Source organism: Pyrus communis, chromosome 4 (assembly GCF_963583255.1).
Source record: "Pyrus communis chromosome 4, drPyrComm1.1, whole genome shotgun sequence".
NCBI lineage: Eukaryota > Viridiplantae > Streptophyta > Magnoliopsida > Rosales > Rosaceae > Pyrus > Pyrus communis.
The window spans coordinates 6,266,467-6,291,794 of record NC_084806.1 but is presented as its reverse complement, the minus strand read 5'-3'; the positions used below and the strand labels follow the sequence as shown (position 1 = coordinate 6,291,794).

Genomic DNA, 25,328 nt, shown 5'->3' with positions numbered 1-25,328 from the left:
AAATTGCCAAACCTAAGTTTGAAGCTACACAGCTTGTTCTTCAAGTACCATCTCAGACAACAAATACGCAACCTAACCCAATAAGCGCACCTCCAAAACACCGACCCAAAATTTGGCATTACTTCACGGCCCGAAGAGCCCGCCGTTCCCGCCAACCCGACTTTCCAAAACGACGTCGCCACCAAGGACATCCACATCGACCCCAACTCCTCCCTCTCCCTCCGTATCTTCTTACCCGACACCGTCCTCCCCCTCCTCAAAGCTCCGAATTCCACTCCAAGTGGCGCCGCCCTGGTGTCTCCCTTCCCTGAAAGCTCTAACTCCGTCAATGGTGTCGTGTACAGGGGATTTTCTCCCGATCAGTTAATGGAGAGGCGACACCGGAAGGTTCCGATATTCTTACAGTTTCACGGAGGTGGGCTTGTCAGCGGGAGCAACAACACGTCGTGGAACGACGCGTTCTGCAGGAGGATAGCGAAGCTGTGCGACGCGATCGTTGTGGCTGTGGGTTATAGGCTGGCGCCCGAGAGTCCGTCCCTTGCGGCGTGTGAGGACGGGGTTACGGTGTTGAAGTGGGTGGCGAAGCAGGCCAACTTGGCCTCTGTTCGAAACGGACGGAGTCGTATATTTGACAGCTTTGGGTCGTCGACGGTTGAGCCATGTGGTTGGCTGCTCATGGAGATCCATCTACGAATACTTATTGCCCATATCTGAAGTTGTTTAATTAGTATTATATTAGTGTTGGTATATCATATGTGCACAATTAGACCCTGTACAAAATTTTAATTGAAATAGATAAACTTAAGAGGTCATTATTATTGTTTAGTATACGTAGGTTCAGTTTTATTTTTTATTATAAAGTCGATGGTCAAAATTAGAACTATCACAGAGGAACACAAGAGTTTAAGCGGTTTATTTAACTCAATTCAAGTCTTGAGGTATTTAGATCGTATATGTAGAATTAGAACTGGTGACACTAAACTAACAATGCAATGTATATAGATTACGATTTAGTGTCTTTTATTATCCAGATAATTTTATGCTTATGTTTTTTATTAAAATTTGCAACATGTTATATTTGTGCATATTTTCTTTATGTATATTTGGATTTTGAACTTAGTTGGATTCCCAAAATTTAAAGTACATAAATTTGCTTAATGATTAGTGTTTTGATTATGTTTAGCCCTTCTTAGTTTGTATTCCTTTTCTTTAAATTCAGTAACTACTAACTAATGAACATCAACATGTCTTTTTCTTATCAGAACAGATGTGTCTTGGGGTGAGCTGTGGAGCTAACATAGCAGACTATGTAGCTCGGAAGGCTGTGGAGGCAGGCCACCTCTTGGACCCGATAGCACAAGTACTAATGTACCCGTTCTTCATTGGAAGCACTCCCACCGGGTCTGAGATTAAGCTAGGAAATTCGTACTTATTCGACAAGGCTATGTGTATGCTAGCATGGAAGCTATTTCTAACAGAGGAAGAGTTTGATCTAGACCATCCCGCGGGCAACCCCCTTATGCCTGCAGGTATGGGGCCACCCTTAAAGACCATGCCTCCGACACTTACTGTTGTTGCAGAGCATGATTGGATGTGTGATCGAGGGATTGCTTACTCAGAGGAATTGAGGAAGGCGAATGTGGATGCACCTCTTTTAAACCAGGTGAGGATCCGGTGTACTTAGTAAAAGGAAGAGGCCTTAGAGGCGAATGGAATAAGTTTTATGACCACCAGTAGCAGTGGAGAATTCTGCCTCTGGGGAAGATTACAGGCACATATGGATAAACCTCCTAATCTATGGGCATAGACAAGATAGAAAGTTCCCAAATCTTGGGGAGATCCTTGAAAATGATGGCAATATTGTAAGTTCAATGGTCATTGATCATTGTTCTATTCATACATTGCCCTAAGCCTGCTGGAATTGGTAAGCCTATATATATATATATATATATATATTTTTTTTTGTACAAGTGATAATGGGGGAGTGAGGAATCAACCTCAGGACATCAGGTGCAAGACTCAATACTTTTAACCAACTGAGTTACAAGTCTCTTGCAGTGAGACTACTTTATTGATTTTTACTCACTTTAGTAGGCTCATTTTATATTCTTGGCAACATAGTAATCGTGGTCCACACAAGGAAGCTTCAACCTACACATCACATATATAAACACACATTCTATATATATCCCCTCGAGGAGACTCGCTCGGTAAAGTTTCTCATACATTGGAAAGTTACATGATGGTATCTGATCTCTATGTGCAACCTGAGTTTTGTGGTGAGAATACGTCTAATGAGGTAATTGGCCTTGATCTTAATCTGTGATCCATGTCATGCCTTCCCTACCCTTCTCTTTCGACTTTGGAGGACGATTCTACGAACTGGGTGATTCCGTTGGTCAAGAAAACAACAAATCATAAGAGGCTAAAGCAGGAACATGATGCCAATTATGGATCCAATGTTGGTACTCATTACTACAGTTTTTAGGGAGTTTTAACAAAACACTTCCGGTACTGTTAACTTTTAACCACATTTTTACCTTTTCCTGATACTATCTACTACACCTTCATTTGTCATTTTTCATTAAAACTATAAAAAAATTGAACTTTTCGTTAGTTTTCCGTAGTTTTTTCATTGACGGTGGTGTATTAGTGGCTTGACTAGCTTGCCAGGGTCACATATCCTCGTATACGCGGAGATACTTGGCAGCAGAGGCCATGGAATGGAAGAAGCCTTTGCCAAAGAAGAATCCAAGAAAGGAGGAGGAAGTTGAGATGAAATGAAACTAGTCCAACAACTCTTATTTGCGCTGAGACAGTGGCCTGTCGGACAAATCTCATACCTCAGCATTCGTTTTTTAGAATTTACACAATTACATTGAAATATTAATTACAATGTTAGCTTTATATTTAAAAGAGATCTGATTGGTTTGGTACTGCTGTTTGAAAACAAACTGCTTCTGCTGTGCTGTGAGAATAAGCTAATTTTAGCTGCATCACGTTTTTCAGTTTTTTTTCATCCAAAACTGTGAAAATAAGCTGTTTTTAAGTGTTTACTAAACATATTTTTGAGCTTAACTTTTTTTGATAATCACTTTTTATAAAAGCACATCAGTACCAAAAAGTACTTAGATGCCTTGCTCATTCTATCGTTCTAAAATTTTAATTAAAATACTTACTATTAACTTAGTGTCAAATAAATATTACTAAACCTTTGTTAATATAGAAATTAAATGAAATGCCATTAATATTAATCTTAAAGATACGAAATTGCATGAAATATATCCACAAACAAATGTATACAATAGACCATCGTGGCAAAATAGACGGCCAAGAATACATCGCCATCAGCAGCTTCATCGTGAGCTGGCACGTGTATGGCTGGCAAGTGACAGTTCCCACTCCAAACTACTCTCATCCTCTGGATCTCAGTAAAAAATTCCACTCTCTTGGGCAAAAAACGACGTGTGGATAAGAGTTACTCTCCGGATAGTCCCGCCGGGCTTTCCTTTCTTGCTCGCGCACTGAGAAATACAGGACTCAGCAAAAATCCAAGTGAAAAATGGAGGTGGGTTTGTCACTAAACGCCGGAGTTCAGTTTCCATTTTCGAGCTCGAGGACCCACGAAGATGGTCTGGTCAGGCATTCATTGGTCTCCACAAAGACGACGATCCAGAAGGCAGCTGAGCAGAAGCAGGGCCGCCGGACGCTGGTGGTTGAATCGAAGAGCAAAAGGGGAATGATGGCCCGCCAATTTCAACCCAAGAAGCCTCCGCCTCCTTCCATGCCCAAGATTGAAGACGACGGCAACCCTCGCTTCGTCGTCTTTATGCGAATGGCCAATGTTCGTTCTCTCTCTCGCGCGCGCTGTCTCTCTCTCTCTCTCTCTCTCTCCCTCTCTCCCTCTCTCTCCTCTGTTTCGTTTAATTTACAAGTTTGTTGCTTGGGCAGGTTTACCTATGGTACCCACTTAGTGTGATATCAGGTGGGACGACGGCTAAAATCATGATTGCGGCGAAAGATAATTTTCTGGGGAAATATATATACAAAGATACGCTAGCTAGAAATCTTGCTGCAGTTATTTACAGAGTGAGTTCTTTGTTGTTGAATTTGTGATTTGATTGCATATAATTTGTTGCTTGCTCAATCCAATTATACATTGTCCATACTTGTTCTGACTTTATAAACAAGTTGATTTTTACTTCATGTCAAGAGAGAGTCAATTTCCCTTTTGTTTTGCATGTTATCATCAATTGAATCGATGCTCGGATGCATGTCTGGAATCTGTATGGACACAGACATGTTCATTTACCGCGGCGTAGGGATATGTTGATTAATCGCGGGTTGGGGACATTTTGATTAATCCTTGTGGCAGATATAGTCCAACGTTGTTGATTAATCGCGGGTTAGGGACTTGTTCTGCTTTTAGTAACCAAATGCGATTTGTATGGTCGTTAAACATTTTTTGCAAGCGGCTTTATTCTCTCATTTTGCATGATTGCTTGATGTTCTGCCTTTTCTTTTAGTAACCAAATGCGTTTTGTGTGATGATTAAACTTTTTTTGCAAGCGGCTTCATATTCTCAATTGTATAATTGCTTGTTCCGTCTTTATTGGAACAGGATGAGAAGGAAATACAGAAGACAGCATTCAAGCAATACCGAGTATTGCGGTCAGCTACTGATTTTAGATATGGCTACAAAATTGTCGTAATGCTCTTATAACCTCTAAACTAAGCAAAAGTTCATTTGTTATGCTTTTATTCTTTTCTCACCATCAAAAGGCTTAAGGGTCTTCAGTGCCTAAGTCTGTTATGTGGAAACCGTGTAGGAAAATGGTAACATGAGAGCAGCACTTTCAACCTCGGACGTAATTGAGGTAATTTTCGTGTTTTATGTAATGATTTGCCTACTCCATCATCTTTGTCATGAGATTGTAAGTTATATAGACATTCAGCCGGTCACAAGCTTCGTGGGGTGGTCTTCGTTTCTTCTTATAGGAAATTTGGTGGTATCTAGACCTACAATTGAAAACAAATTTTCTGTTCTATCAGATTGTTTGATTACCTTTAGCTTTAACATCGTCATGATTCTAAACCCAATTTTCAGCTCCCAACAAAAGACAAGCTAAAAACCACATTTGACAAAGTGAAGGATTTTTTTGGGGATGCAAAGGAATCTTTCGGCAAGCTGACAACACTAAACTTATCCGAGTCTGAAGAATCGGAAGGAAAAACCGAAGAACAGGGAAGGTGAGTCGTATGCACACAATATATTTGATGAGTTTTTGTTTTCTCAACTGTTAGTTGTCGAATGGCTTTCTTGTTATTCTCAGGCAACATTCAAACCTAAGGCTTCCCGGATCAATCCCATTCCCCCTAACATATCTAAAACAACGATTACCTATCACTTTACATGCCTAATTAATGGTTCCTTCCAACAGGGTAAAAAGCTGAAGACGGCAGAGGCATTTGCTTGATGTGGTGCGGAGGCCATAGACTCTTTGAGATAGTTAATGCTTACTCCGCCGCATACCCCTTTCACGAAATGTCGTTTAGGATTCTACACACGGTTTTGTTTATAGATCTCTCTGTCAATTAAACAGAATTCTGTGTCTTTGCCAATACAAATTTATTTAGCCTTTTCCACACTTACTTCTGGCATTCTTAAGTAAAAACACTCGCAACAAGTTGGTTCTTTGGAAACTCGCGTAGATACATGTAAGAAAAACCCTAATTGCCGCCTGAATCGCATATTAAAATGCAAATGGTGGATTGCTCTAATGATTAGGTTCTTCCTTTTTAATTCATTGCGTTCCGAGTTTAAACTCTCCCCCTCCACCGAATACAGATTAGCATAGATAATTAAAAATATATATTCTAAAACAAAGATTTCCTAATACTATAACTGGATCTAAAATAAATACGTGGATTGCATTTGTGCCACCAACCGCAAAGTCTAAACCTGGAGCCTATCGCAACCGGTTATTATTACCTCACAACTTGTGTTCTATGATGCTCCTCTTATTCCTACATATTATAGAGTTCATACGCATCTGATATCAACCCCTCAGGCAGAGCACCCGAATTCACCGTCGACGCAGCTTCTAAGACACCAAATCCAACTACACACTCACTCTCCCACACCCTTAACCCCCAACATCTGCATCAGAAATTCCAACTCTAGCGTCTATATACTATGGACTAGCGGTGCTTACTGTTCAACTAAAATATGTGATGTATATCTGGAGGCTTTGTCGGTCTCCTGGATAACATTTTGGTTTGCCATCCAATAACACATGTCGGAGAATAAGTATGGCGATATTATTGCGTCTAGTTAACGGCCTTTTGGGATTATGCATGTTGATTAAGATTGCTCTCTTTTTGGGTTATCCAGATCGTGGTAAACTTCTTTCGCTTTTGTGGTTGACATACACTTTTTAATATTTTGATAAAAGTTCATCCATGGTCAGGTCATGTTTTTGTTACGGATATTCTTCTTCGTTCTTAGATGAAAACATAATTTATTTTCATGATTATTAACGAAAACGAATATGTTAATGTAAATCCAAATTTCTTAAAAAGTCTTTTAATATAAATATTAAGTCTTCACTTTGATAGCAATCATCATCAGCATCAGCTTTAGTCCCCTAAACAAAGTTTTTAGCTTGACAAAAAAAAAAAAAAAAGAATTAATTTTCAACTTTATTATCTTTTACTATTGGAATTTTCCTTATTTAAAGCAAGAAATAACATTTCTTATTTGTTGATGATGGTGGGGATTTTCTTTATTTAAAGCAATAAATAACATTACTTAATTGTTGATGATGGTGGTAGCGGCTGCTGCAGTGTAGATATATTTTTATCAAGATATTAAAAAGTGTCACTGCCGTCGTCATCGCCACTATCGCTGCCAAATAAGTAATGTTATTTATTATTTTGAATAAGAAAAATCCAAATAGTAAAAGAGAAAGTTGAAAACATTTTTTTTTTTTTTTTTTTTTGTCAAGCTCATGATGTTGTTTAGGGGACTAAAGCTGATGCTGGTTGCTGTTAAAGTGAAAACTTTAATATTTATATTAAAAGACTTTTTAAGACATTCATATTTAAATTTAAGACATTTGCATTTACATTAAGACATTCGATTTAACTAATTAATGATCATGAAAATAAACTTAAATAATAATAAAGAGATTTTCATCTAAGAAGAAGAAGAAAATCCGTGAACATGACCCAACCATAAATAATACTTTTTTCAAGATATTAACCAAAGAAGTTATAATAATTTTAGCCGTTGGATAAAATTTCAACGGCCTGATGGGCTTGGTCAAGAGGATCCTCACCCTTTGCTCAAGAGAGGATCCTGATCTGCATGTTTTAATATGAGTCTAATGTATTGCACATCTAATAAGTAGAGCAATTAAAGTGTCCAGAATTTGAAAACAAAATTGCATCGACTGTCGTTGAATGTTTTATCATGACTCTTCCAGAATTAACATGGAACTTTAAGTTACACATCAAATCTCATCATTTCATATAAAAAAACTCTCGTCTTTTTTAGTGTAAAATATATCGTTGTATTTAAAATAAAATAAAATAAAAAGAAAAAAAAGAAAGAAGCTACTTATTAAATCTCGTCATTTCATCAAAAACTTTATCCGACTCCTGTTTTGAATTTTCATCACGATTCCTTCATATTAGTATCCAAATTTGAATTTGAATTTGCATGAAGCTATGAGAACTACAAGTAAGTTTACATGTTTTCATTGAGTCATTTACAACAGTAAGCTTCATTTTTGCTGGTATTTGTTACATGATTCGCGAGCATTATACATTGATTGTCTTATGTAAGTAATTGCTCAAGAGGCTTTTGACATTGATTGTGTTAGCTTCAAGGGCTTTTAACATTACCAAAATGGAGGACTACATCTTGCTGGTAGAATCATGTAAAATTACTTATTCCACCATGATAGGCAGTTACAATATGATAGGTAGTTTAGCTTGTACAAGTATTTATATTGCAAGTAGTTCAGACTATAAAAGTACAACTACTTATATGACATGTAGTTTAGACTGTAAAAATACTTATATGATAGGTAGTTTAGATGGTAAAAGATCAGCTGAAATCTGGGTTTATGCTGACTAATAGGGTACCTGAGTTGAAAAAAAAAATAGAAAAATAATATAACTAATAGCGAGGCCCCCCAAGAGGTTTATAGGTGTCCAAAATTTTGGAAATGTCCTAAATTAATTTTAGGAAATATGTGGTGCGAATAGAATGACTATAACTTTGGCTTACAGCACATAGTTTTTTGTGAAAAAAAAAGTTTGAAATTTTTAGCTTTAAGAAATATTTTGCGCTGAAGTTAAGGAAAATATTGTAAAACCTTTGGATGTGATCCTATCGATTATTAGGTCCTGAAACTATTTTTTATTGATTTTTTAAGTGTGAAAATAGAAAAATATCTTTAAATTTAGGTTTTAAATCATTGATTACAAGTGTTTAAAAACGAATTATAATATATTTTGCACGGTTTTGAAAAACACGAATATGATAGTTTGTTGTTATGGTAAGAGAAATAAAAGAAACATTAACAAAATAAAAACCTGAAAACAAAAAATTGAAAAGGGCGGGATCGGTATGAAGATAGCGACTTTCGAACTTAATAGTCGCCAGATTTAGAGCGATTATTCCTACGGAGAATTGCTAGCAAAGTACCGATCGTATCATTTTCTATTTTTTTTTTCTTCCATTTTTTAAGTGTGAAAATAGAAAAATATCTTTAAATTTAGGTTTTAAATCATTGATTACAAGTGTTTAAAAACGAATTATAATATATTTTGCACGGAAAAAATATATTTTGAAAAACATTAATATGATAGTTTGTTGTTATGGTAAGAGAAATAAAAGAAACATTAACAAAATAAAAACCTGAAAAAAAAAAAAATTGAAAAGGGAGGGATCGGTATTAAGATAGCGACTTTTTCGTTCTTAGTCGCTATACTTATAGCGATCACTATTAAGGAGAATAGCTAACAAAGTACCGATCGTTACTTTTTATTTTTTTTTTTCTTCGATTTTTTAAGTGTGAAAATAGAAAAATATCTTTAAATTTAGGTTTTAAATCATTGATTACAAGTGTTTAAAAATGGATTATAATATATTTTGCACGGTTTTGAAAAACACGAATATGATAGTTTGTTGTTATGGTAAGAGAAATAAAAGAAACATTAACAAAATAAAAACCTGAAAAAAAAAAATTGAAAAGGGAGGGATCGGTATGAAGATAGATAGCGACGTTTTTGGTCATTAGTCGCTATATTTAGAGCGATTATTCTTCAGGGGAATAGCTAGCAAAGTACCGATCGTATCATTTTCTCTTTTTTTTTCTTCCATTTTTTAAGTGTGAAAATAGAAAAATATCTTTAAATTTAGGTTTTAAATCATTGATTCCAAGTGTTTAAAAACGAATTACAATATATTTTGCACGGAAAAAATATATTTTGAAAAACACGAATACGATAGTTTGTTGTTATGGTAAGAGAAATAAAAGAAATATTAACAAAATAAAAACCTGAAAAAAAAAAATTGAAAAGGGAGGGATCGGTAAGTAGATAGCGACTTTTTCGGTTATTAGTCGCTATATATAGAGCGATTATTCTGACGGAGAATTGCTAGCAAAGTACCGATCGTATCATTTTCTTTTTTTTTCCCCTTCCATTTTTTAAGTGTGAAAATAGAAAAATATCTTTAAATTTAGGTTTTAAATCATTGATTACAAGTGTTTAAAAACGAATTATAATATATTTTGCACGGTTTTGAAAAACACGAATATGATAGTTTGTTGTTATGGTAAGAGAAATAAAAGAAACATTAACAAAATAAAAACCTGAAAACAAAAAATTGAAAAGGGCGGGATCGGTATGAAGATAGCGACTTTCGAACTTAATAGTCGCCAGATTTAGAGCGATTATTCCTACGGAGAATTGCTAGCAAAGTACCGATCGTATCATTTTCTATTTTTTTTTTCTTCCATTTTTTAAGTGTGAAAATAGAAAAATATCTTTAAATTTAGGTTTTAAATCATTGATTACAAGTGTTTAAAAACGAATTATAATATATTTTGCACGGTTTTGAAAAACACGAATATGATAGTTTGTTGTTATGGTAAGAGAAATAAAAGAAACATTAACAAAATAAAAACCTGAAAAAAAAAATTGAAAAGGGAGGGATCGGTATGAAGATAGCGACTTTATCTGTTAATAGTCGCTATATTTGGAGAGATTATTCGTAGGTAGAATTGTTAGCAAAGTACCGATCGTATCATTTTCTATTTTTTTTTCTTCCATTTTTTAAGTGTGAAAATAATAAAATATCTTTAAATTTAGGTTTTAAATCATTGATTACAAGTGTTTAAAAATGAATTATAATATATTTTGCACGGAAAAAATATATTTTGAAAAACACAAATATGATAGTTTGTTGTTATGGTAAGAGAAATAAAAGAAACATTAACAAAATAAAAACCGGAAAAAAAAAAATTGAAAAGGGAGGGATCGGTATGAAGATTGCGACTTTTTTGGTTATTAGTCGCTATATTTAGAGCGATTATTCTTAAGGAGAATAGCTAGCAAAGTACCGATCGTATCATTTTCTATTTTTTTTTTCCATTGAAGAGCTATAGTAGAGTAAAATAGTAATCACAATGCAAAGTATCAACCTAACAAAAAAAAGGTGTTGACACATGGAGTCCTATTCATGAACCTAAATAAAAAAAATTAATAAAAATTGGACTAATCTAATTGTTAGGCCATAAAATTGGGAAAATGATCCTTTCTGGATCTCTTCCATCAAATTCATCCAATCACCTAATTCTGATCCTTGAAATTTAGTCCAACGGCTAAAGTAGTTATAACTTTTAAAAGGGTCCCCTGTTTGTAGTCGTTGGATCAAATTTCAAGGGCCTGTATTGATTGGGTGGATTTGGTGGAAGGGATTCAAAGAGGATCTCTTTCCATAAAATTGGACCTATTTCAAGTTAGTTTATTTGCACATAACAGATGTGTAAGGAATAAGTTAATTTAAACCACATATTAATGAAACTTTTTTTGTCAACTATAAGATGGTGAAAAAACATTTTTGTCTTCTGTCACAAAATAAAATTATGGACTATAAAATAATCTGCAATTTGCACAAACTAAATTTTACAGTTGTTTTTAAAAGCATCATCTACATGTAATCCTAACAAATCACCTACAAGAACTTCGGATTTTTACGGGTGTATTGTTTTATGAAACTTCGAATTTCTATGGCACTTCTTTTCAAAACTTCAAGTTCGAGTTTAAGTACGAACTCCAGGTTCATGATACCTGCAAATAATCACAATATACATATGTGGTGAACGGGAATAATTTCGGGACCTATGTGTGAAAAGAATGAGTGACGACCCAAAATATGAGGTTGTCGTGGCTTGAAGGCCCAAAAGAGTGGTTGTTGGGTTGCTAGGCAACAAAGGAGAAGTAAATGGGTTAATAGATTATATACCCAATTATTGGGCTAAGAAGGAAAAGTGAAAAACAAGGCCTAACCCATGGGCTTGTTATTTCATGCGAGCCCAAAAAAAAAAAAAAAAAAAAAAAAAAACAAGTGGGACGGTTTGGTGCATATGCCCAATTGGGTTGCAAGTCGACTGCAGGCAGCCCAGGTTCATAAGAAAGGTGAAAACAGCTTTGTTTGGGACCTTAGAGTTTTGGAGCAGGAACGACTTGGTGGCTCGGGTAGCACGGCTTCAGGCTGCGGCTCCCATGCGTGTAGGGTTTGAAAAATCCCTTTTTTTTCTTCTCTTATTCACGCATATTCAATTCACCACAATTATAAGAACAATAAATTTAAGCTGAATCTATAATTTGAAAAAAAAAACATAAAATTAGAGTTTATGCTTCATGATGAATGTTTCATGCAATCATTGCTGAAAAAATATCGAAATTGAAACCATATTTTATAGATTACTTGGATTGCTTGATGAATATTGTGAACGGCTTTGTAGTAAACAAGCATTCAATTCCTTAGCTCAGTGTCAGGAGTATGTTTAACAATGCGTTATGGCCTAAATTTAACTGAAGGAGAGAGAGAGAGAGGGGTGCAGTTGCATAAAGAGAAAAGATAGGCTTGGGAATTATTGTGATAATATTTCTCCATACCTTGTGCCTTTTTTAAGAAAAACAATGGGGTTACTTGCCCTACAAGTAATACAAAGTTGTGCCTTTTTGTTTTTTGTAATTAATTCTTAAATTGTTTCTCACTAACATTAGTAGTTGTTGAGATTATAAATACTCAAGTAATGAGTTCTGTTGTGAAATTGGTGTGAATGCCCACATAAAAAAAACAACCACATATGGCTAAGGGTGGAAAGTGGAAGAATAGAAGTCAAAATTATATTGCTTAAATAGTAGAAGTTTGGTTTTTATTGTTTTGGTGTATAAGCCTTTTACATGCACTAAAAGAGACGTGTGCTTGTATCGTATAGGTAGTACAAAAAAATGAAAAACAGAAAATAATAATCATGTTTTCCTCATTTGTCCCTCTCTACGTTCATTTCTCTTATTTGATACTAGTGAAGAAAATAAACAGAATAATACATGGCTCCCATTTCACTTTAATCTCTAACAACTCTGATAATATATATAAGTATGCATCATCTGATAATAACATGTTTCTACATGCTCAAGTTAATCATTATCTTGAATTGGTCAAAGCTCCAAAAGACTCCAAAACAAAAATGTCGAACACTCTAATGCTTTAGCACATTCAATCACATATATTAAACATTAGTCCGTTCTATCAACTATATTTTTCTTTCAAGTGAGGCATAAATAAATATATATTATATGGCCCTTTATAACCAAATATATTCGGGATACTAATACTAAACCTAGTTAGAAACTAATTTTTTCTTTTTTTTTTTTAGTTTTACATATATTAAAATATACGGTTAAATGGGTACCCGTTTATAACCGTGGGTATACCCATAACCGTCCATTTAAAATTTACGGGTAAACGGTTATATCCATAACCGTTTATTTATCTAAAGGGTTACCCATAACCGCAACCGTCAAATTTAAATGGGCAAATAATTGCAGTTACCCATAACCAATGAGTATTTGCCCATCCCTATTCATAGCTGTTCCCCCACCCAATTTTTCTCTGCTGTTGTCCTTTTGTGTTTGTCTATCTTCTCTCCCATGAATGCCAACATGCCATCCATCAAGCTAAGAAACGAAGCAATACCTCCGTCACTCTGGCTCTCAATCACTCACTTTCGAGGTCGAGGAACAGCGTGAGAAGGGTTTTTTTTTTTTATTTCTTTTTTCAGAAGTCTAGGTTTGACGGGATATGCATGCCAATTATGACAACTAGGTAGCTAATGACATTTATGTATTCTGTTCAAAGGTTTAGTTTCAAATTTCCTTGTACTTAAAAATTTTAAATTTATGATTGACAATCTTAATTAGTTTCTCTCTTCCATTTTTTTTTTTTTGTAGGCTTCTATGTTGCAGAAGAAGGACGAGTACCTCGCCAACCTCTTCCAATAGCAACACGCCAATGAAGAAGCTTACCAAGACATTAAACAAAGATTTTTTTAAAGAGTAATGTTGGATCTTAGAACGAAGATCCACTTACGTCCTCCACCACCTGCATATTGTCTCCCCCTAGCTCCACCAATTTTCCATCCCCTCGTCCTTAGTCCTTTTGTCATTATTTGTCCTTTTCTGTTTTAGTTTTGTCTCTTTTCCCTATAAATATTGAGCAATATGCCAATAGCCATGTATGGGGTTCAATGTTCTGGTCTCAATTGAAGCAACCCAGCTGGAAACCAGTTATTGCTACATACAATGATCCACATATCTCCGTAGTGTAATAGTAAACCAAATCCAATTAGAACCAAGTAATTACAGAAGTAAAATAATAACTATCTATGTAAGATGTGTTCTTGAGTCATGTAGAACATATTAGAACGCGGAATAACAATATCTGTAAAATGTGTAGTGTTGAGAAATATAACGACGATGCGGTATAATTCTAGTCCCTAGGTTTAGTTTCTCCTAAAAAGCAGAACACATTAAAATTAAACATGGAATAACTCTTATCACTAATTTCATCAACTGTGAATTATGAACTTATTACTTAATGATGATCGGAAACAAATTAACCAGCATCATATATTAAGGGAGCAGTATACATATACTTTCAATACAGTATACTTCATAAACATGCATGGTGCTGCACGTGCATGTGTATTTTTGACATATATATCTCAAAGACATGATTGTCAAAAAAAAAATATCTCAAAGACATGACATGAACAAGAAGGCTTCTTTAATTTCAAGGACTTGTAAGGCGTGCATTTATGTATATTTAAACAAGTTTCACAGGAAGGGCAAGCTGGAGAAAAGAGAGAAAAGAAAAATGGCTGAGATTTTCTATATATATTGTGCAAACGGCTATAATTATTCAAAGTTAGCTAGGGTTTTTACAGTCTGCCTGTCTTAAAGAATCTGATTCATGCCAGCAGGCAACAGAAAGGGAAAAAGGAGGAAGATAAGAGAGAAAATAAATCTGAAATTTACTTCTCTTGTATGCAAAAGTTTTGCCCACAAAAAAAGTTATTTAACATTGAAATAAAAAATAAAAAGTTATTCTTCTTTTTTGTAGATACCACTTAGCACTACGATCTATTGTTATTAATCTTCACTTATAAGTGAAAGGTCTTAGATTCGATTATCACATCCCGACCTGGGGCGGATCACTTCCCGGGCCCGCTCCACCACCGTAGCACGATATCGTCCGCTTTGGGTTTACCATTCCCTCACGGTTTTGTTTTTGGGAACTCATGAGCAACTTCCCAGTGGGTCACCCATCATGGGATTGCTCTAGCCCCCTTCTCACTTAACTTCGAAGTTCCGATGGAATCCGAAGCCAGTGAGCTCCCAAAAGGCCTCGTGCTAGGTAGGGATAGGAATATACATTTAAGGATTACTCCCCTGGGCGATGTGGGATGTTACAATCCACCTCCCTTAGGGGCCCGACGTCCTCGTCGGCACACACGCGGCCAGGGTTAGGCTCTGATACCAAATTGTCACATCCCGGCCCGGGGCGGATCACTTCCCGGGCCCGCTCCACCACTGTATCACGATATTGTCTGCTTTGGGCTTACCATTCCCTCACGGTTTTGTTTTTGGGAACTCATGAGCAACTTCCCAGTGGGTCACCCATCATGGGATTGCTCTAGCCCCCTTCTCGCTTAACTTCGAAGTTTCAATGGAACCCGAAGCCAGTGAGCTCCCAAAAGGCCTCGTGCTAGGTAGGGATGAGAATATACATTTAAGGATCACTCCCTTGGGCGATGTGGGATGTTACATCGATTCTCGCCAAAGACGAATTTGAACCGCATCATTACTAGCCCATTATAAGGTTAAGTCCACCCTCTCCCCTTAGAGCATCCCCAGTGAGGAGGTATATAGGGAGCTGAAAAAGTAGTGGATATAACCCATTTTAGAGCTTTGAGGAATCTTTAGGATTTTATAAAATAATATTTCCCAATGAGGGGCTATTTCTTTCAGGCTATATATATATATATATATATATATATATATATATATATATATGAAGTAATTTGATTATGCGATAATTTTTTTTTTTTTTTTTGTGTTTACTTTTTTTAAGTTAATTTTTGGACATGCTATCTTAAATTTTTTTTCATGAACCTTTCAACCTAAAAAGTTCAAGTTGTGACAAAGTGAGATTTCATCACTTATGAATAGTTCGTTAAATTAGATTCTCTTATCTCAATCTCATCCGTTGAAAGAAACAAACCTCCACTTCGCCCTCTGAAATAATTGATGTTCACATACAACACAACAATTTACCTAGCACCAATTGGTAAATTAGTATCATACAATTTTGAAAAAAAATCATTTGAAAATTTCACCCACCAATGCCTATGAACGTTAAATCAAATTGAAAGTTTAATTCTTATGGAATTTAAAATAATCATTAATTAGTCAAATTGCAAGAAAAATAAGCAAGAAAAAAGAATAAAAAAAAAGAATAAAATGAGAGAATAAGTGTATTCGCAAGTGAAGCCGTGAAGGGAGAGTAATAGAATTTTGCTCAATAGGTTGCTATTTTTTTGTGGGACCCACTGTTTGTTGGGGCTTGATGTAGCCCAATTTTATGCTACCAAATAAAGGAAGTTGCTAGCTCCAGTAGTAGATTTAACCCCATTTTCCGGCTCATTGGGGATAAAATTTCTCACTAAGTCTTGAAATGTAGTAACCTCATGGAGGATTCATTGTGGATGCTCTTAGTGTAGATAATATCGTGGATTAAGTCCAAAAACTCTTTCAACATTTTAAAAGCACTTTTATACAAGCTCTTATTTTTGCTAGTTCTACTTCTACTTGAAGTAATAGTCATGAACTCATTTTCGACCCAAAAAAAATAGTTGTGGACTCATGGGGGACAAGTGTTTTGTTAGAATTTGCTCATGTGCAGAGTGGGCCTTAAGAGTGTAAAGTGGTGCCACTGCACATGGCCCCAATTACGATTTTACGTTATCTGTATATATATTTAAATTTGCAATGACATACCAAATTCTTCTCGCAATGCAATTGTCTTCCGCGTCCATGTACCATAAAACACATGACACCACCTCCAATCTAAATGTTAAAAACAATTCCGTAACTACATAGTTACACAGTTATACAAGTATATAATTACATCTAAAAGTTAAAAACAATTCCGTAATTACATAGTTACACAATTATACAACTATATAATTACAATCGTACAATTATAGAAGGGTGGTGGTATCCAAACACTCATTTTAACCTCTCACACAACCTAGTTAATTTTTGTTTATTGATCTTCTTCAATTCCTTCAATTTGGTAGCACTGCTTTGACAGAATTGCACAATTGTGTATTACAGAACGATGTGTAGTTTAGCTCGTCTGGCCCTACATCTACTTCTAGTGTAATCACAAAACTTCGTGTGTGTATGTGCACGCGCCAAATTGCCTACTCTTCTTCATTAATATTTATTGTATTTTCTTTACAAAAATGACATATTATACGATTGCAAAGTTACACAAGTAGGCCACATGAAAATGATGCAAAATGTAAGAAAGAAAAACAAAGAAACTCTCTCATGAGAGCGTAGCCTAGGTGGAGGAATTAAGAGATGAAGATGATAGTAGAATGCTCCACTAAGGCTCGTGAGGAAGAGCTGGAAATCATACAACTCTAAATTAAAACAACAAAAGTAGGAGGTGAAAAAAAAAACGCGATAAAGAAGAGGATTACATGCACTGGAGGGAGAAATTATAGGCTTTGAGGCGTTAATTTAGGGGGTTTTTTTTTTTTGCATATTTCCTATAAAAAAATTTCTTGGTCAAGTAGTTTTTTTTTTTTTTTTGGTCAAATTATATATTTTGTTAGATTAGCCACTGACAAGATTTAAACTCACGTCGTGCAAGAGTTCAACACATCTCCACCATTGTGGTAAATAATCACTTTTAGACAAGCAGTTTAAAACAGTTGTAACAATAAGCTTTGCATGAATATATATATATATATATATATATATTTTTTTTTTTTTTTTTTTTTGAACAAACGACATTACTATTATTATTTTTGTCAAAACAAACGATATTATTTATCTTAAGGAGAATTGTACCAAAAAAAAAAAAAAAATGATTTCCGACCACAAGGCTTTTCAATCGCACTTTCATCTCCGTAGCTGCTGGGACTCGGAAACCAAGACTAACGCTAGGTGATCGGCCTGATGGCTATGCTCCTAGTGACACTTTACGAGATACTGTTTTTGATAGTAGCGTGGCCATTATTGAGCGTATGATCCTCAGATTTTGAAATCTGGGCTTCCGAGTCTTATCAAAATCTAACGAAGGAATCCGTTATTAAGCGTACGATTCCTAACTACATCTGTTTTTATGCTCTCTACATTTATATGTGAAGAAGGATAATTCTGTTTTACTATCTTTCTTTCTTCTTTTTTGTGTCAAAATTCTGTAAGTGAGCCTTAATATGTTAAGATAGTAAGGATTGGCACCTATTTGAAGCTTAACGGTCACTCTAGTACCATTTACACATAAAAAGACATAAGATATGTGAAGTATCATCTCACATCTAGATAAATTACTTCAAATTATGAATTTACTAAATTTGAAGGGAACTTATTTACTCAAGTTCTGCACTTCTACTTGAAGGTCATAGTCATGAATTTTTGTGAGAATGTGGTCATGTGTACATCACGAGGGCTGGTTTGGTATTATTGTGTTTTGAAGAAAAAAAAAAAAAAACTATTTCTGATGTGCTGTGAGAATAAATTTATTTTTGCTGCTTCACATTTTCAGTTTTTTTTCACTCAAAACTATGAAAATAAGCTGTTTTTAAATATTTACCAAACACATTTTTAAGCACTGCTTTTTTATATCAACTTTTTATAAAAATATCTCAAATACCAAATCAGTACCTAATCTAACGATATCTGCTTTTGAAGGGACAAGCCCTACGGCTCAAGTAACTACTCACGGACCAAACAAGTTTATGATTGCGTGGCTCAAATATTAGCCAACTGAAGCCAAAAGTCCTGATTGGCTCATCTTCCATTGCAGAGGCCCAAATTCTTTAACAAGTTTATGGTTTATGGAACTTACACAACTTAGAACTATTCTACAAAAATAACTTGAAAATAACAAATAACTGGTGTGATGTGTTATCAATATAAAATAAGAAATGAGGGGATCTTCTTTGTGAGAATTCCAAAAATCCTCCAATCAAATCGTTCATCGTATACATCAAGTATTGTTTATATTTAATTTTAAATAAAAAAATTTACAATAATTCATGACCGTACGATGTACGATGAATGAATATGATTAGATAATCTCTGAGATCCTCACATTTCATAAAGAGAATGTGAAGAGGATCCTCATTCTAAAATAAGTATGTACTTCAGTAATAATAACATCATATAGCTCACAAAATTTTTAGCATCACCCACTGCAAAAACAAGAACATCAAATTGAGTTTAAAAAGATGATCATAAAATTCTCTTAATACAACCCCAAAACTCAGAAACCAAAATTAAGATTGAACAAAGAAAATGGCCATCACTCAACTCAACTAACATTGATGTCCAAAATCTTGGAAGTAATGGAAGCCTTCGGAATAGTAATATACAAGACCCCATCTTTAACCTCAGCCTTGATCTCCTCAAACTGAATATTCTCCGGCAACGCAATCCTACTGCTGTACCTCCCATAGCTCTTGGCAGACCACTCCTCCCCGTTTTCTTCCACCACCGCCCCATTCTCCGTCTTCTTGGCCGCCTTCTCAGCCTTCACAACCAGCATTTTATCCTCCACCCACACCTTCACGTCCTCCTTCGTCATCCCCGGCATGTCGAATCTCATATTGTAATCACTCTCCCCTTCTTTGATCTCCCATGGCGTCCTCCCCCTGCCGTACACTCCTGCCTCGCTTGGCAATGGCGTCGTGTACCCGCCAGAGTAGGCCAACGGGTCCTCCATCATCCTCTCCATTATTTCCATCATCTGCTGCACCGTCCTCGTCGTCGGAAACCGATCCCACAACCCTGCTAAATATCAATTTGTTATTCAATTAAACTATTCAAACCTAGGGCATGTCTGAGAGACTGTTTCTGAAAATGCTCACCAAAAATAATTATGACTTAATTTAGGGCATGTCTGAGTGACTGTTTCCAATGTAAACACTACTGGCATAAGCACTTAGGAACAGAAGTACTTACTACGCAAGCAATCTCAAGCAAGTCCAAGAAGCTTAAAAGTTTGAGGGGGGAACTCGAACTTACCGATGGGTGGCGCTGGGGCAGCTCTCTTTCTAGGCTGGGCTTCTTGTTGTTGTTGTTGTTGGAGCTTGGCGGCCCTCTGCAAGTGGTCGAGGTTGTCTCGTGCATCGCCTGCCATGGCCTTGATTCTGTTCTTACCGTAGCTAAAACGTCCACCGCCATGAATTGGTTTGTAAAAAACTGGTATCGCACATTTTTGGTTTTTGCAGATGACATTGGGAGAAAAAAGGCTGAAATTTGCTATGGCCTGAGACATTTTTGTATCTCTCAAATGTTGTGGGCTTTTGTTTATTGGTCGAGTGATGTTGCAAGTTGTTGGCACCAGAAATTAATGGAGTTGTAGGGTGCTGTTTGGTAGACAAGAAAATCGAGCCACAAAATGAAGGACAATGGAATTTGAGGAGAAACGAACTAGGTTGTCCTATATTTAAAGGAAAGTGTAGACCTTTCTGGAAGAAGAAACGAAGGAAGAAGACGAGAGTTTCAGAACCTGACACTGACAGTTCTGGAAAGCTCTAGAGAGGAGAAACCTCACCTGGATAAGGAAAAATCTGAGATACTCGGTGGCAAATTCGCACGACGTCGATTTGGTCAATTGGCATTTCGGCATTTACATTTTTTGAAATTTACACTACTCCCGGGAACCTCATTATTATAAGATATAATCAAATTTCTTTAGTTTGTTAAAACTTTCCCACAAAAAATTGCTTAGTTATTTATTGATGAAGCATCAGATGAAAACAACACCCACCTCCATAATTACTAATTACATTATAATTTGTTTGTGATTAAAGTTGTTAATTGGACTACATTTGTTGATCACATTATTGACCACTTCTTTAATACATGTCATTATGCAAGTCTCACGTATATATGTGGGTACACTTTCTATTTTGAGAAGTAATTAATAAATGTGATACAAATAACATTATTATTATAAACCAACATGCATATGAAAGGAAAATATATACTTGCATCCATTGCATAGAAGGGTTCATCCTTTGCGATTAGCGTGTTTTCATTGGACAAATTTCATGATTATAATCATTTAAAGTCATATTTAGAAAAAACCAACCAAACTAAAAATCACTTAGTTATTTATATGTATCACATAAATGGATTGTTTACATGGTACAAATATTTTTTATTTAATTGATACATATAAGTGATTAAGCGATATATGGTTTGATTTACATTTGTAGCGGTCATTTTAATAATAATTAAGAAAATGAACTTTTGAGGTTATGAAGTTTATACAATAAATATATGCTTATAGCAAGAGATGGACAAAGTGGTGCGCTCCATGGAATAGATGGTCCCAAGTTCCTACTCCCAAACGAAATTATAAAAAATAAATACAAATGAAAGAATATTATTTTAATTTTGTCAAGAAGAAAAAAGAGTTGGCTCAAATTTTAGGATGTGACTTTAATGCTATGTAGTAGCATTCAGTGTTATGAATATTTTAACGGTTAAATTTGATTTCCACAACTATTAAATCTTCTATTTTTAATTTTAACCATTCATTTTTCATACTACTCAATGATACGTACCACATTAAAGAAATTTACAGACGGTTGTATCTGTCGTTTGTCTACATAAGCTAATATTAAATTGTTAAATTCTCTCCATAAAAAAAATTTGAGAAATGTTTGCCATAAATAAAAATGGTCAACAAAAAAGGAACTAGACGTTGGAAATAAAGCTTTAATTTTCAAATTAATGGGTCCCGAGTCACACTCCAATACAAATAAAGGTTGTTGCTTTCATATGAACGTTGAGGTGTTGATCCAATTTAGTGAAAAATTAATAAATAAAATTTCCAAGAAAACAAAATAGGAGAGACATCTCCATCCAAGAAAATCAACAAGAAACTATAAACCCAAACTCTAAAGGCAAACAAAAACTCACACTCCCTTCCCCTCTCTCTCTATAAACCTTTATTTTTCTGCACATTTTATTGGGGTATAAACTGTAAAACCAAACATGGAATGGACCCAATAAGGCGTTTTTCTTGAATTCTAAATCACAATTCAAATTTCTATCCATATTTTAAACGACCCCATTAGAGGAGAAGGCAAGAACACTGAAATGGGTGAATCGGCCTACCTGACGAGATCATTCTCCGACCCTACTGAAGTCAAAGAGGTCAGTCGTCGTTCCGCAGAATTTTCCATTTCTTTGATTCTTAAAGTTCATCGATTCATGGGTTTTTCTTGTTTTCTCTATATCTTTGATGGGTCTTGATTCGATTGGTTTGTTTTAATCGCATTGCGGTTTGTTTGGCTGCTGAGATATCGTGGGAAAATTTGAGAACTTGGGTCAGATTGGTGTGGATTTTTGTTATTTTTAGGGGATGAAGTGCGCGTAGTGTTGTAGTTTAGGCGGTTTTTCAATGGATGCATTCAGTTCTTGGTTTCGTTCAGTTTGTTAGAGAGAGAGAGAGCGAGAGAGTTTCATGGTGGTTTAAATGATATGTGTATCTCTCTAGTTCTTGCGGGATTATTGAATTTAGTGTTTGGATGGACTTGTATGATTTGGTTACGTTTTTACGAGTAGGATTTTGGAATTCACTGAGGAAATTGTGATGTGCTTTTCATTGCAGGGTGACCCCCTTCGTTGCCTAGGAGAATCGATCTCCTTTGGTAGGTATATGTCAGAACCTCTCTCTTGGGAGAAATGGTCTGCGTTTTCCCACAATCGCTACTTAGAAGAAGTCGAGAAGTTCTCTAAGCCCGGCTCTGTTGCTCAGAAGAAAGCTTATTTTGAAGCTCACTACAAGAAAAAAGCTGCTGAGAAAGCAGCAGCCTTGCTTGAGCTGACAAATGCTGGTGCCTGTAATGTTACAGCGTCATCAGTAAATATGTATGCAAATTACGAGAGCCCCTCCATGGACATAAACTCGGCGAATGGTGGGAGCCAGATGGTCGTTGATAAAGAACAGGAAAATGTTGTTCCAAATTCTGAGGTAGAAGTATACTCAGCTGATGTGAATGGCCATAATCAAAGTGTTGAAGGGAATCAACTGGATACCGCCAAGGTGGCCAGAGCAGAGGCGGTAATTCAAGAAAGTGTTAATTTGGAAATATCTATTCACGCTGAAATCTCGAACCGGTTTGAAAATGGCAAAGACCAAAATGAGATTGTTGCCACCCTAGAAGAGAAGATGCCAAATAAGGTAATTGTTGGGTTTTGCCCTGTTTGGACTCTTGTAAGTTGTAATTGCTTGATCACTTTTTCTCACCACACAAACTGTTGTCATCTTTCAGATCCTCCAGGAAGCTGCCGGTGAGGAGAATCTCGCTTCAGCGAGCAAGAAAAGATTGATGAACTCTTCCCCAAGGTTATCCACTAAAGGTAGACCACCCAAGGTACCATCGCCTCCTGCCAAACAAGCAACTCGTGTGCAAACCGTAAACGGGAAAAATGCCACTCAAATGGTTAAGAAGGTTTCATCGGACTTAGTTGACAAGAGGAGTTTAACTGCAAAATCTCTCCACATGTCAAAGCATTTCACTTCTCATGGTGGTGAAAGTGAAAACAGTAAAAGAACTTCGCCAATAGTTGAGAAGACTAGAGATTCGAGAAGTAGTACAACTACACTTAATATCTCCATGAATAATCCAGCTTCTCGACGAACTGCTATTAGGGTACGAGTTCTTACCATTTAATGTTATTCTTTATTCTTCATTCATTTGATTTCTGTGTCTAATGCGACACCTCTAATAAGAATATTCTTTTGCCAACTTAAGGCATCTGTTAGCGGGGTATTGATGCAGTCTTCAGTTGACCCATGGTCCAAAGATAGAAGGTATTCTGCATTGTACTTCACATGTTCACGAAATGTCTCAGTCCATTGCATACTCCCTCACCATTTCTGCTATTTATACATGCATTGAGTACTCTAACTTATGTGATCGATTACATTATTTCCAGGGCGAAAACATTACTTAATAAATCGGTAGCTGGACCAATTGCAGATGGGAAGTGGATATCCTCCTCAAAAGAGTAGGAACTTTGCTACTGACATGCCTATGAATTTTTCTTTATGTTCATTTCATCTTTTATTATATCTATGCTCTGGGGTGCTTACCTAAAATTGGCGTTATTCTATTTTTAACTTTGTTTTTTTTTTTTCAGGAACTGATAACTCTTTTTCTGTTAATTTTAGATTTACTTAACAACAAACTCTACGAACTTTTATTCGTATAATGTTTTAGATTGTATTCTGATTGGAGTAAAATGGTTAGTGTACTAGATTTCAAAGGGAATACCAACATTTTCATAAACTTATGATTACGCTTTTCTGTTTGGCAGCGAATCTTCTACTGCAAATGGAAGTAAACCACGACCCCCTGTTGTATCCTGTCCTTTTAGATTGAAGAGTGAAGAAAGAGCAGAAAAGCGTAGAGAGGCAAGAATCGATATTATATTTTTAGTTCCCTCCTTATCGTGCTATGGTTCATTAAATATTTAGGGTTTCTTTGCTAAGAGAAAAGTCTCTTCTTTTGCTGCACCAGTTCTACAAGAGTCTGGAAGAGAAGAAAAATGCCAAGGAGGCTGAACGTGACCTGGTGCAACTGAAATCTAATAAAAAGGTTAGTTTCTTATGAAAATATTGGTAAGGGGTTTCTTCTTTTTCGAGTTTTGCAATGCGAGTTGAATTCTGTAACGTTTCATTTACTTTTATCTTTATCAAACCATTTGAAAGTTTACATAAAAGAAAGAAAATTTTATGCAGAAAAAAGCAGTGGGGGATGTTAATAAACTGCACCACAGCACTGCCTTAAAAGCGAAACTAAACCAAGATCTGTCATCGGCATCGCAATTTCCAAGTGATCACTTGAACAAGGTATACACATTTTCTTCCAAACTTTGTATTTGTATTAGAGCATGCAGTGAGGGCTTTCAATAGTATTTGGAAAGTTTCTACTGCAATAACCTTTCCATTTTATCCCTCTAATGTATGTTCTTTTATTAACGGCGGACATATATTTCTTGCACATTCCTCTGCTACAGTCTCGGTCACCAAAACTTGGGAGGCACTCTACTGTCAGCAAGGTTCTGGACTCAAGCTCTCAACCATCGGTCAATTCTCACGGCTCCAAGTACGTCACACAAAAATCTAATGTGAGCACAAATCGAACGGTGCCTCCTCATTCAAAGAAGAATGCTCACGAAAATTATCCTCCCAATATCCAGAGTTGAGGGTGTCTAGCGCATGATTATGCATGGAGATTGATTGACTCAGCCGGTTGACACCCTCTGATCAAAAAGAAAAAGAAAAGGCCGGTTACTGCCCAGAAGAGCTGCAACTACTTTCTGTAATACGAAATATGGGGTAAGAAAATAAGTATGCGAGGATAGTTTGGTTTCCTTTCGGGGAGGGGGGGGGTGGCATTCTGTTGAGGTCTTTCAGT

At 35.8% G+C, this 25,328-nt stretch overlaps 3 protein-coding genes and 1 pseudogene across 3 annotated transcripts; 3 read left to right on the top strand and 1 right to left on the bottom strand.

Moving 5' to 3' along the window:
• Positions 1–1,684, top strand: LOC137731434 (probable carboxylesterase 11; annotated as a pseudogene).
• A 1,776-nt stretch (positions 1,685–3,460) lies between these two features.
• Positions 3,461–5,652, top strand: LOC137732367 (protein HHL1, chloroplastic-like). Its single transcript, XM_068471678.1, has 6 exons — positions 3,461–3,844; positions 3,952–4,089; positions 4,622–4,708; positions 4,830–4,877; positions 5,108–5,250; positions 5,442–5,652. The coding sequence occupies exons 1-6, from the start codon at positions 3,563–3,565 to the stop codon at positions 5,452–5,454; spliced, it is 711 nt and encodes a 236-aa protein (XP_068327779.1). The 5' UTR covers positions 3,461–3,562; the 3' UTR covers positions 5,455–5,652.
• Positions 5,653–19,055: 13,403 nt separating this feature from the next.
• On the bottom strand, positions 19,056–20,164 carry LOC137731432 (small heat shock protein, chloroplastic-like). The gene is made up of 3 exons (XM_068470539.1): positions 19,912–20,164; positions 19,208–19,674; positions 19,056–19,079 (listed from the first exon to the last, which is right to left on the bottom strand). Exons 1-3 carry the CDS (start codon positions 20,162–20,164, stop codon positions 19,056–19,058), a joined length of 744 nt encoding a protein of 247 aa, XP_068326640.1.
• A 1,631-nt stretch (positions 20,165–21,795) lies between these two features.
• Positions 21,796–25,314, top strand: LOC137731465 (protein WVD2-like 7). Its single transcript, XM_068470574.1, has 9 exons — positions 21,796–22,056; positions 22,514–23,086; positions 23,178–23,558; positions 23,661–23,719; positions 23,845–23,916; positions 24,226–24,322; positions 24,429–24,506; positions 24,650–24,760; positions 24,928–25,314. The coding sequence occupies exons 1-9, from the start codon at positions 22,000–22,002 to the stop codon at positions 25,114–25,116; spliced, it is 1,617 nt and encodes a 538-aa protein (XP_068326675.1). The 5' UTR covers positions 21,796–21,999; the 3' UTR covers positions 25,117–25,314.
• The last annotated feature ends 14 nt before the right edge of the window (positions 25,315–25,328 follow it).